A 12,845-nucleotide genomic window follows, 5' to 3' on the forward strand; every position below is an offset into this window, starting at 1 on the left:
CAAATGATTCCCAGGTGTGTGTCTGACTCTGTCCTTCCTTCTGCCTCCACTGTGGCACATCTGGCTACCTGCCCAACCTTGGACTCCACCTGTCACAGCCGTTTCGAATTCATCCACATTCCTGATCTGCTTTTCCAGTCCTGGTTCTCTTGATATTTCCAGCTGCAGTAAATGGGAGCACCATCTACCCATTTGCTCAAGGCAGAAGCCTGGTTTCCTCTCTTCCTTCCCTGAACATCCCCATCTGATCAGTGTCATTCTATTAGTTGACATGACAACTGACATCAAGTTTAATATCCTTAACCTGGCCCATTCTTCTAATAGTCCCAGTCTCTCTCTCTTTTTTTTTTTTTTTTTTAGCTGACATTGCATTGCTGAAGTTCAAAATCTTAACAGACCCCTACCTGCTGACCTGTCCTGCATGAAGCTCCCCCTTACACTCTATCCTCTAGCTGTCCCAATCTTCCCTACCCCCAAAGGGGCTTAGCTCTTTCTGTCCCCAGGTCCTTGTTCCTGTTGTACGTACTTTTGGACTCTCCTGTTTGGCTCGCTTCTGACTCATCGTTAACTCACCTGTTTTGTTCAGTTGTTCATAGCATCTCAAGCTTCTTTTCTGGTACCCATCCCAATATTTTAGTAATTAAAAAAAGTTATTTGTGCTGGTTTTTTGTTTAGTGTCTGTCCCTTTTCTTGATGCAGACTCCACAGGCAGGGATAAGGCCCCTATGTTCACTGCCATGTCCCAGTTCCCAGCCAAGTCCCAGCAAGGAAAGAGAAGATGGCTGTTGGCCTGCTTTGATAAAATTCCCAGACGAGGGGATGCTTTTGTTTTTCTTTGCATTTCCTTCCAGGACCTTTCCTGCTATCATTAGCTATGATCTGTGATCTGTAATGGTGGGTGGCAGCTAAATATTTCTCATTGAGCCTCCCTCTGCTCAAAGGAGCTGGGGAAGCTTTCTCTTTCCCATTAGCCTTGCTGCTAGAGCTTGTTTCTAGTTTTTTCATATTTTATTTTATTTTTTTTAAGATTTTATTTATTTATTCATGAGAGACACAGAGAGATATATAGAGAGAGGCAGAGACACAGGCAGAGGGAGAAGTAGGCTCCATGCAGGGAGCCTGACGTGGGACTCAATCCTGGGTCTCCAGGACCAGGCCCTGGGCTGAAGGCGGCTAAACCGCTGAGCCACCCAGGCTGCCCTCTTTTCGTATTTTCATTTTCTTTTCTGAACTTTCTTCTCTCAGACCATGAGACAACAAAATTTTATTTCAGGCTATGACCTGATATTTAATGAAATTTGTGTGAATATTACTAAGTGGCTCAGCTGCATATAACATAAAATATTTTAAAAAATTATTTATTCATGAGAGAAACAGAGAGAGAGAGACAGAGACATAGGCAGAAGGAGAAGTAGGCTCCCTGTGGGAAGCCCGATGCAGGACTTGATCTCCAGGACCCTGGGATCACAACCTGAGCCAAAGGCAGATGCTCAACCACTGAATCACCTAGGTGCCTCACATTCAACATATTTTATTTTATTTATTTTTAAGATTTTATTTAATCATGTGAGACACACAGAGAGGCAGAGACATAGAGGGAGAAGCAGGCTCCCCACGGGGAGCTGGATGTGGGACTCAATCCCAGGACCCCAGGATCATGACCTCAGCCAAAGGCAGATACTCAACCACTGAGCCACCCAGGCATCCCTAACATATTTTCAAGTAGGTGCTTTTTTACTGAGTATAGGAGACAACTTTGAGAATACAACAAAGGGTTAAGAAGAGGAGAACTGCAGTTATCAGCTCAGGTTTTTTTTATCCTAGAATTGGGTCCTATTGTATATATCACTTTTGTTCTGCTTTTCTCATTTAATCTCACATTGAGTCAAGTATAGATAGGCCTGGTCAGCAGCAGGTAGCAGGAGCTCTCCCTCTATGAACAGAGGAAGGGGCAGTCCCAGGGCACCCTGAGATGCTGATTGGGCAGGGCTTTCCCCACACATGACTCCTCACTCGGCATTCTGCTTCTCTTGCCACTTGGCACATGCACTGCCTCTCCAGCATATTGAGGAATGTTCTGGTGTGTTCCTTAAGCAAAAGATTCTAGGTTTAATTGAATTGAGTGTACCAAATTGTCTATAGTTGTTGACACTTATTTTTATCCACATTCATTTTATCTTTTACAATAGCAAGGCAAGAGGCCTGTTCATTTTGCCTTCCACAGTGCCTAGCATGCATTCAGAGAATTTGGTACTGAATCAACGTGGTTGCTGTTGTTGTTTTTTTGAAGTCTGAGGAAAAAAATGTGTTTCTTAGATCACTGGAATCCAATTAACATTTTCTTTTACTTCCTTGTTTTATTTATTCATTCAGCAAGCATTGCTTTCATGTCTATTCTGGGCCAGGCACTGCATATACTTGGTGAAAAGCAGGTAGAGTTCCTATTCTCTTTGAGCTTCCCGTCTAGTCGGATACTAGACCTTCAATCACACAATCACACAAATGAAAACTGTATCAGCTTGTGATGAGTGTTATGAAGGAAAATGGTGGGCACTCATGGTATGGACAATGTAACAGGGGTGGGGGCTGTCAGAGAAGGTCTATTTGAGAAGGCACCCTGGAAGCCGAGACCTGAGGAGGCAGAGAAAGCTGAGCTGAGAGAGAGGAGGAGCCTCCGAGGGTGAGCTGCCCAACAAAGCTAAGTAGGAATTTAGTGTCTCCAGTTCTGGGCCTCTCTCGAAAAGTGTTTCAAGGAATGCATTTAGCTCTCCTACAACAGGGTATTTCTGTTTGTGTTTTTTGAGTTGGCCTTTCTGAACCTATTTCCCATCCTGTTTTCACTGATGCTTGTGCCAATGCTTCTGTCAGGTGGCTGGGAAAGGTACCAACCAGTCAGGCTTTTGACATTTATACAACAAATATGAACAAATAGATGTGGCTTCTTCTCAGGTGCAGAGGTTACACATTGGACTCTGGGTCCCGAGAGGGAGCTTAGCTGACCCGGGAGCGGTCTGTGGAGTGAAGGAGAGCCTGAGGGAGAGCTGAGAAGAACCCTCAGCCACCAGCTGCCTCTGAGCATGCCTCCCTAGGAATGGAAGTCACCCTCCTTTATGAACAATTCAAGAACGAGGGAGGGAAATGACAATGGAAATTTCTTTGGGCTCTTAGGATTTGTTTCTGAAAAGCATTTTGTCCCAGTGTATGTGAGAGCTCACTTTTTTATTCAGCAAATCAGGGGAACCCTCCGTGTTCCATGCTGTTTCAGGGGAAGACCAACTGTCAGCAGGTAAAACATGGAGGATGCTAGAGGGGTTATAATCCCTACAGAGAAAATTGGAGGAGAGAAAAGGAAATGGAGGTGGGGTTGGGAGCGTCACTTAGCGGGTGGAGACAGGTGCGATTGTTAACAACAGTGGTCAGGAAAGGGCTTACTGAGTGACATTAAGCAGAGACTTGGGAGACAGTGAACCACATAAATATGTGAGGAAGAGCACTCCAGGTGGCAGGAACAGTCAATGCTAAGGTCTGGGGAACATGCCAGGGATATTTGAGGAGTGCAAGGAGCCCTGGGGCAGGGGGTGTGCGGTTGATGAGCAGAGGTGGCAAGGGGCAGTGTAAATAGAAGAGCAAGTGGAGGGCAGAGAACAAGCCAGCACACGTGGGGCCTTGTGGCCCCTGAGAACATGTTGGCTTTCCCTCTGGTTAAGTGGAAGACAGAGGGAGGCTTTGAGCAGAGCACTGAGAGTGGACTGTAGGAGCAGGGGCAGGAGGAGGCAGTTGCCATAACTCAGGCAGGAAATGATGGTGGCTGGACTCAGGTGGAGGTGGTGGGAAGGGTATATAGATTTTGGGTATATAGTGAAGGTAGAGCTGATGGGTTGCATGTGGCGTGTGTGGACAAGTACAGTGACTAAGATACTGGCCTTGAGCTTCTGAAGAGCGTGGAAGGCTCTTTGCCTGAGCTGGCTGGGAGGAGAGCAGATCTTGGGCAGGAGGAGAGATTAGGAGTTCATTATGGACATGTTAAATGTAGGTCTGCGTTGCACAGGGGGAGACACGTCCAGAAGGTAGCTGGCTATGGGAGTCTGGAGTCAGGGAGAGACCAGGGTGAGAACACGGCTTTGGGAGTCATCTGCACATGTATGTATGGCATCCACGTCCACAAGCTTGTGGGGTGACAGGATGTGGGGTTGGACCTCCAGTGCCGAGAGGCTGGGGTGGGGGGGTTGTGAGGAGCCAGAAAAGATTGGCCAGCAAGGCAGGTGGCAGCCCAGACTGAGGGTGACTTGTTTTCTGGGTCCCTGTGCAGGTGTGACAATGTGCGTGTCTTTAAACTGGGCCTCTTCTCTGGCCTCTGGTGGACCCTCGCGCTCTTCTGCTGGATCAGTGACCGAGCCTTCTGTGAGCTGCTGTCCTCCTTCCACTTTCCCTACCTGCATTGCGTGTGGTAAGTGCCAGCGACCAGACCGCAGTCTTCATCCGCCCATGGGCGGGCACTCTCTTCCTTGTAGGGAACGCAGGTGTGCAAGAGGACGGAGCACGGCCTGAGCGCTCTTCTCTCCTCACAGAAACGGTCAGATCTTTTGGAAGCAATGGAAAGTATTGTCAAAAGCAGAATAGGCTCTGGGGAGCAGGCTTAGCCAGATCAGAAAGACCTAATTGTGTGAGGTTCAAGTCTGCGGTCTCTTACCTCTAGTTCCATTACTAAAGCAGAAAGGAGCTTGAAAGCTGAATCCGTAACCTGAACTCTAGCTAGATCTCTGGGGGTGGGATGGGGGTGGGGAAGGCTTGGGACAGAAGTGATGTGGGGACTGAGATGCTCAAGTGACCGGGTGAAGGCAACACAGGTCATTTGGGGACAGTCTCACCCCTTCACTTAACAGGTAGAGGTAGATGCCCAGAGAGGTGTATTAATTGTTCATGATTGCTCACCTGGGAGTTCAGTCATGGGAATTGGAGCATCTATGCATTGGAATGCTCAGGATATGTGGTTAAGTTTAAGAAAAAAAAAAACAAAAAACAAAAAACAACAGCAAACAGTTTATTAAACAGCCTGCAGAATCCTACACTCAGCTGAGAAGTTGAGTGGTTTCTTCCTCTGAACTGCTTCAGCTCCAAACCAGAATCCTGATTTCCTCGGTCCTCCAGGACTTCTGATTGCAAAAGAGAGCAAGGGCCAAGGGAAATCTGCTTTAGGATGTCCCTTATAAATTGAAAGCACCCAGGGAGAATTCTAGTGGTAAGGAGTTGGAAAAGCTATATTAGATCCAAGATTCGGAAGAAGCTTGACTTCTATCAGGAAATGCCTGAAACTCGTGTAAATTGCCTTGAATGTGGGAACTTGTATATATTTAGCATGATACCCAACCTGCTCTCAGTTTAAGGCTCCGGGACTCCCAGGACTGTTTTCCAAAAGACAATACAATATAAAACAGCACAAACTGGAGATTCCAGTCTCAGGGTCCTTTTCCTGATATTTTTTAGGTTCAACCTCAACTCACACTAGTGAATTTATGCACTATAGATTTGCTGAGTTATAATGGAGATCATAAAATGCAGATTTTAAGTGTGTACTTTAATGAGTTTTGATAAATGTATACATGTATATAAAAAAGACTTCATTCAAGGTACTATATAAGTACATTTTTAATCAAGTTTCTTGGTAATGTCAGCAATTTAAGCAAAATTCAAAAAGTAAGTTGTAATTAACTAAACTTAGTTTCTGAGTTTGAGAAATTAAGCAGGAGGTACACCACAGTTGAACCATGTTTTTAGCTCAGTTATGATGTTTTAAGAACAAATTTAAGCAGAGTAGTATAGAGAGGCTCTCATAATTCTGTCCACCAAAGAGTGATAACAATTGTTAACAACCTAAAGTTTATTCCTCCAGACTTTAAGATTATTTTTAAGTAATCTCTGCACCTAACAGAGCTCGAACTGATAACCCCAAGATCAAGAGTCACATGCTCCATCAGCTGAACCACCCAGGTGTCCCTCCTTCCAGATTTTTAAAAAAGATTATTTGAGAGAGACCAAGCACACATGCACAAGAGAGAGGGGTGTGTCGGAGGGACAAAAGGAGAGGGAGAGAGAAACTGGAGCAGATTCCACACAGATCTCAAGATAGGGCTCGACCTTACGACGCTGAGATCATGACCTGAACCAAAACCAAGAGTTGGCTGCTTAATGGATATACCACCCAAGAACCCCACCTTCCAGATTTTTCACGTCTATTTCTCTAACTCTACCTTTTAAAAAATAAATATATCATTCTATACATGCTCCAAACTTTTTTTTTTTTTAATAGGATGGTGGACAACTTTCCTTACCAATGCATATGTATTACCTTTCATATTTTTGTGTCCAATTAATATTTCATAGTATGGATGCTTTATAAATCATTTAGCCAAACTATTAATGGATAATTATTTGTTCACATGCCTAAACATTTCCTTAGGTTAAATTTTATACATCTATACCTATATATAGAGATATCTGTATCTATAAATGCAGGTACAAGTATAGATCTCTATCTCCAAATCTAGGGAGAGTATATTAATGAACACTTTCTGTTAGAGTCTATAATATCTAATATATATGAAAGTATAGGTAAAAGGCATTAGCTCTTAAATGTTATTAACCTGATTAAAAATATTTTCCTGTCTTTGTAAAGTTAGAATTATTGTTGAGCATCTTTTCCATTGTAATTTTAATGTGTATATTTCTTTTTTTTTGAAAGGTACCTTTTCATTTGCCTTCTCTGTGGAGTTTTTTCTATTTTAAAAAATTTATATCTAGCATATCTAGCACCTAGTGCCTGGCACATAGTCACCAGTCATTAGTGTCCAATAGCTGTATGTATTATGCACATTTGCATCATTTTCAAGAGTATAGGGAATACTACATTAAGCCCTCATGGAGGCAACATCCAGCTTCAGTGCTTATCAGCCTGAGGCCAGTCTCACTCCTGTCATTCTCACCCACTGCCTGCTCCCCTACCGATTCTTTTAAGGGGCATGCTGTGAAATGATTAGTTTTTGAGAGTTATTTGGAATGTAGGGATTTTATTTTTATTTTCTGAGAGACATAGAGAGAATGTGTGCATGAGTAAAGGGAGTGGGCAGAGGGGGAGAGAGAATCCTGTGCAGGCTCCATGCTCAGTAGAGAGCCTGATGTGGGGCTGGATCCCACCCCCCTCTTAGATCATGACCTGAGGTGAAATCAAGAGTCAGCTGCTTAATAGCTGGAAACCCACCCAGGTGCCCTGGAATATAAGGATTTTACTTTAATTAAAAAAAAAAAATTAAAATAGAATTTAAATTCAATTAATTAACATATAATGTATTATTGGTTTCAGAGGTAGAGGTCAGTGATTCATCAGTCTTGAATATAAGGACTTTAACTCTTTGGTCATACGGTACAAATATTCCCCCCTCCCCTTTTCCATTTATCTTTCAGAATAGAATGAGTTTGGTGCCATCTTGGTTTTAAAGATTCCTGTTCTCACACCTGTCAGTCTTTTCCTATAGGAATCCTGGACTTTGTTTCATTCTCAGAACGGCTGCCCCCACCAGAGTTTATGAAAGTGGTTTCTTTGATTATATTTAAAAAAACATTTTAAGTCTTTCATTCATCTGGAATGGAATTCCACTCTAGGGTAGAAAGAAGGATTACATGCTTCTAGATGGTCCCTTGCTTGATAAAGATTCATGTTAAAATTTTTACAGACACAGTAGAGTAAAAAAGTTTCCCTACTAAAACTAGTAGTTTAATTGGTATAAAAGGATTCCTAGTAAAAGGCAGAAACTATGTATATGCAACATTGCAGTAAGAAGGTGGGATCTCATCAGATGTCAGTTCCATCTTCCTAGCACCTGTTTTAAATCCTTGGGCCTCAGTCTTTGGGGGTTGAGCCAAAGACTGTTACCAGGTGGAATATTTTAGAACTTTCCAGAGCAGGCCCCATTGGTTCCAGATTTGTTGGTCTCCAGCAATGCGGGAGACTGTCCTGACGGGAAGAGGCGCTGGCCTGTGGTTACCTCGGGGAGGTGGGCTGGGCCAGAGTGCTGGGCAGGCTCACCCAGGGCGGCAGCTCTGTTTACCTGTTCGGGGCTCACATCCTGTATCCTTCTGCAGGCACATCCTCATCTGCCTTGCTGCCTACCTGGGCTGCGTATGCTTTGCCTACTTTGATGCTGCTTCCGAGATCCCCGAGCAGGGCCCCGTCATCAAGTTCTGGCCCAGCGAGAAATGGGCCTTCATCGGGGTCCCCTACGTGTCCCTCCTGTGTGCCAGCAAGAAGTCACCGGTCAAGATCACGTGATGGGGAGGCTGGCTTCTCTGCTTGCTTTTCCCTCCTGCATCGGGCTTGCCAGTGAAGACAGCAGGGGGCTTGTAGAGTAGGGGGAGGGCCTGTCTTTTTGGTATTCTGTTCCCTTGGGCTCTAACTAGTGTGGCCGTGGCCTACCAGGACTCCACTGTGCAGGGGGAAGGGTGTCTTCCCCTTTCCCGAAATTGGAAAGTGGAGGGCTCAGGGGCACCAGGTAGATCTCCTCAGCGTCCCTTCCAGATGCAGGGACCTGTTGCGGCAGAGGCAGAGCAGTCCCTCAGTGGGGGTGGGGCTCATTTCCCAGCGGGGGTTTACTTGAGACTCTGTGGCCCCCTGTACTCTCGGAGGAGACTCCTGCTCACAGATATAGCCTGCAACAGGCAAGACCCACTGACCGATGGAACATGCCAGGGATTTTCATTTGGGGAAATGGCCCTAGAATAAAACCAAGCCAATGAAACCCACGAGGCCACTCGTCCACCTGGAACTCACAGTAACCAAGTTTATGTGCGCTTGCGAATCCTTTACTACCTCTGCTGAGAGCCGGGGACCTCAGAGGAGGGTGAAGTGGACAAAAAGACCCTCTGTGCCAAAAGCTACACTTCACATTGAGCCATTCTCGAAGATGAGCACAATTTTCAAACGTTGACATTGTTGGCGGTCTGGCCCAGTCACCTCAGACACGGAGAACAGGTGTGGGGTGATCTGGCTGCACACAGACCCCTGCCCCTTACTGCTGAGCTTTGGTCAAGGCCTCCTGTTTGGTCAAGGGAGCTGGGGGTATGAATCCTGGTTCAACATCTGGAGCAAACTTGAAGTTCTGGAAGCTTATGCTGATCGGAAGCCTTCTGTATGCTCTTCCATGCTGGAAGTTATCCTCTAAAACCTAGCCTCTTTTTCATCCCCTATTTCCTGAGGGAATAGGTGGCTTCCTCAAGCATCTGACAGCTGCTTCTCCAGTCCTGCAGTGACTAGTCGCTGGCTCCCCAGGTTGCTGCTGCAGTGGGCAAGTTTGAGTTTTTCCTCAGCAGAAGTGACACTGGCTACGGCTAACCTCTTCATTGAGCTGAATGAAGATTCCAGAATTGTCAGCAAGGCGTGAGGGGGTAGGCATGACCTCAGGGATACTCACTGGAACTCCCACATCTCCTGCTTTGCAACATTGCATGGTAAAGGAAGACAGGACACACGTGTCCTGGTGAGGACAGGAGTCCGTAGCTAGGGATCTGAGAGCTGGACAGTACCAGTCTTTGGCATGTCTAGGAACTCTTGCTGTAATCAGAATTTGTACAGGATCCTAGGTGAAGAGCCCAACAAGGAACAATGAATTGAGAGTTTAAAAAAGGAAAGGCTTTATTCTACTTTTGTGGTTTTCAAGTTATTTGTAGCAGAACCCTATTTAAAGTAAGAAATCTTGATGGAACCCAAACCTGAGAACTATGTTGTGATCTATTTGTTTAAATTTATTTTAAGGTTGAACTTATATATTTCCCTAATATCATGCAGTGAAAATGCAAGTTAAATTGGTTTCTGTGGTAAAAAATTTGGTATTGAATGAGCGTACCCGTTTATTATGGTTTAAAAATGTGCTTTGAAAAATAGTATTTATGTATTTGTGGGACCTTCAAATGCACCTCTGATACCTAGGTGGTTCTGTGGTTCATGGAACCACCTAGAGTTTTAGAACTACTGTTAAGTCCTTTGGTTTCAAGTCTAGAATTTTTTTAAAGGGAAATGTCAGTCCTCGCTTCAGATGGACTTACTAGGCATGGATTCTGGGCTCATCCATTCCTGCAGTATACAAATGCTCCAAAGTAGGGGGAAGCTTTGATGTACTTTAAGCCCAGCTGTCTTAGTGTGGAAGCATAGATGAGGAGAGGCAGGGGGTGTGGGAAGTGTTTGCATTCTCTATGAGGTTTAATTTCTGTTTAGGGCTCCTCAGTGATGGGAACATTATTCCAGCAATCAAGAAGGGAGGAGGTCTCCCTATCAGGGAGGGAGGGTGGGTCACTGGGGAATGTCACCTCCAGCTTCAACACTTTGACCTTGCTCTTCTGGAAGTTTCCAAGTGTCCTTTAGAAACACGGATAAAATGTGACTGCTGGAAATAAGTGGCCCAACTCACAGGGCTGTTTCCATCCATCTTCTACAAGACAAAGGACTTAACATGTCAGAAAGGAGGTTTTTCCTGTAAAAAACAAAAACCCAAAAAACAACCCTCCCCAAAAAAACCAGAAGGCCTTTCTAGAGATTGGTTTTAATGAGTTAAGGACTGATAAAGAAGTATGGAATGGGGTAGATTTGAGAACAAAAGCATTACTGTTGAACAAAAATCACTATAGCTCTTAGCATGAAGATGGTGAATCAAGAAAGTAGGAGTTGAACAGTTTTTTTTTTTTTAAGATTTTATTTATTCATGAGAGACACACCCAGAGAGAGAGAGAGAGAGAGAGAGAGAGAGAGAGGGAGGCAGAGACACAGGCAGAGGGAGAAGCAGGCTCCATGCCAGGAGCCCGACGCAGGACTCGATCCTGGGACTCCAGGATCAGGCCCCAGGCCGAAGGGAGGCGCTAAACAGCTGAGCCACCAAGGGATCCCAAAGTTGAACAGTTCTATTTAAAGTTAGACTTATGGCATCATTCATATTTATACTTATGATGCTTTGATAGTACTACACAGTCTTGAAAGAAATTTGGAAAACTATAGGAAAGTTGAAGAGAAAAAAAATCTGTATTTTCCAAGGACAATCATTGTTAATATTTTGGTATTTTGGTGTATTCCTCCCCCGACCTGCCTCGAGTTGTAAATAGATGCCTTTTAGAGTGGACAGTTCATACGGTAACTTGAATGGAATGTAAATACCAGTTGTGTATATTTCATGAGGAGCAGCTTTTGGAATACACTCGTGTTAGCTATACACTTGAGAGCTCATCACTGGATTCTGACTTACTGCTGAGTCTTCTTTTTAAATTGAGCCTGACATGAATAGGTCCTAAGAAATAATGAACTGAATTCTCCTTTTGATAGGCCTCTGCTCTTGGATTCGTGAGCTGTTAAAAATAGGGCTCTACAGTTTTTTTTTTTCCCCCAAATGTAAAAAAAAAAAAAAAAAGCGAATAGCTTATTAATTGATGTGCAGTCAGGAATCTTTTTGGTTTTTTCCCCTAATCATACAGGGAAGTGGAGATTTGCCATTTGGGAGTTAGGTCATGGCAGTTACTCATCATGGCTGTCAGATTTTTGTTCTCCTTAGAATTTGCCAAGATCGATTACCAGCAGGAATTGGATCTAGGATATTAAACATTACTATCCTAGTTAGCAAGCAATCATTTAAGTCAGTGATTCTTATTTTCAATCAAACACTGAGTGGTGATTCTTTTAGAAAAAATCTTTTCTCCTCTTTATGATTAGGATTATAGTATTAGCACTTCAGTGACTATATTTAAGGCATATGATGGGGAAGAGATACCTGAATCTATTTGGTAACAGGCTGCATTTTGGGAGAAACTATGCCTGTCCCTCTGATGAGTGCCTAAAATATTAATTGTGGATGAAAGATGTCCTGTTGGGGGAAATCTAAGCTTGATGGACATCAAGCGCAGACTTTCTAAATATACAGTAACTTGTTATTTTTATCATATTTCTCAGGTGTGTGAAAACTTCTCATCAGTTCATCATGCTTACGTGAGCCAGGGCCCTGTCGGAGGCTCTGAGCACGGGAGGGAGTCTTCCTTGGCTCTTCATCCCATGGGGCTGACATGCAACCATCCCTGGGGGAAAGGGAAGGGCTGAAGCTTGTCCAACAGGATCCCCTCTCATAGCTCCTTTTCCCCAAATGAGCTGGGAACCTTTCATTGCCAGCTCTTTGCCTCGGTGCTGCCCTTCCAGCTGGCCAAAGAGAATTCACAGGCCAGATTGGGGTTCTCAATGAATTTTGTGGTTATTCTCCTACAGACAAAACAAAAAGGCCTCTATTCTAAAGGACTAATTGAATGGTTTCTTTCTCTACATGTTAAACCAGATTGTGGACTATTTTATAATCACAGTGTGTAATCAGAGCATATATAGTATTTTCAGATATATCCCTTGTTTTATACTTTATATAGTTGTGCCATATAAGGGTGGTATGCCCACTGCCTGTGGTAGCATTTAGTCTCCATTGCTTTGGGAGTGATTTTGAGCCTTTTGAAATGGAGCTTTTGCACTTTATGCTATTTTTGTGAACTAGGACCGTTACATTCGATATTAAAGCCCTAAGTGGCATTTTCTGTGAATATGTATGTTTGTCTTTATTTCCAAAATGACTTCTGAAATAGTTGAAAATGAAAAATGTATTTAATGGGTTGTCAAACAAGGCACATTTTCCCAGATTAATTTGTTAATGAATTGGGTATCGTTTTTAAGCATACTTTGGATTAGCGTAGCTGTTCTCGGAGCTGTGACATTAACACACCTAGTACTTCCAGCATAAGGTGCCTAAGTGCATACTGAATGACTTCATTTTGCAGGAAAATTA

The 12,845-nt window shown here is 43.9% G+C and overlaps 1 protein-coding gene across 5 annotated transcripts in view; it reads left to right on the top strand.

Moving 5' to 3' along the window:
• Window positions 1–12,603, top strand: part of ACER2 (alkaline ceramidase 2) — a 32,736-nt gene extending 20,133 nt beyond the window's left edge. For 3 of the 5 annotated variants that reach the window (XM_038552502.1, XM_038552503.1, XM_038552500.1), the window contains 2 exons: window positions 4,310–4,447; window positions 8,137–12,603. In XM_038552502.1, the coding sequence (XP_038408430.1) occupies window positions 4,310–4,447; window positions 8,137–8,323 (325 nt within the window). In that variant the 3' untranslated portion in view covers window positions 8,324–12,603. Of the gene's footprint in view, window positions 1–4,048; window positions 4,141–4,309; window positions 4,448–8,136 lie in introns of all 5 variants that reach the window. The other 2 variants (XM_038552498.1, XM_038552499.1) reach the window with 2 other exon arrangements.
• Window positions 12,604–12,845: the final 242 nt, after the last annotated feature.

This window comes from Canis lupus, chromosome 11, assembly GCF_011100685.1.
Source record: "Canis lupus familiaris isolate Mischka breed German Shepherd chromosome 11, alternate assembly UU_Cfam_GSD_1.0, whole genome shotgun sequence".
Lineage (NCBI taxonomy): Eukaryota > Metazoa > Chordata > Mammalia > Carnivora > Canidae > Canis > Canis lupus.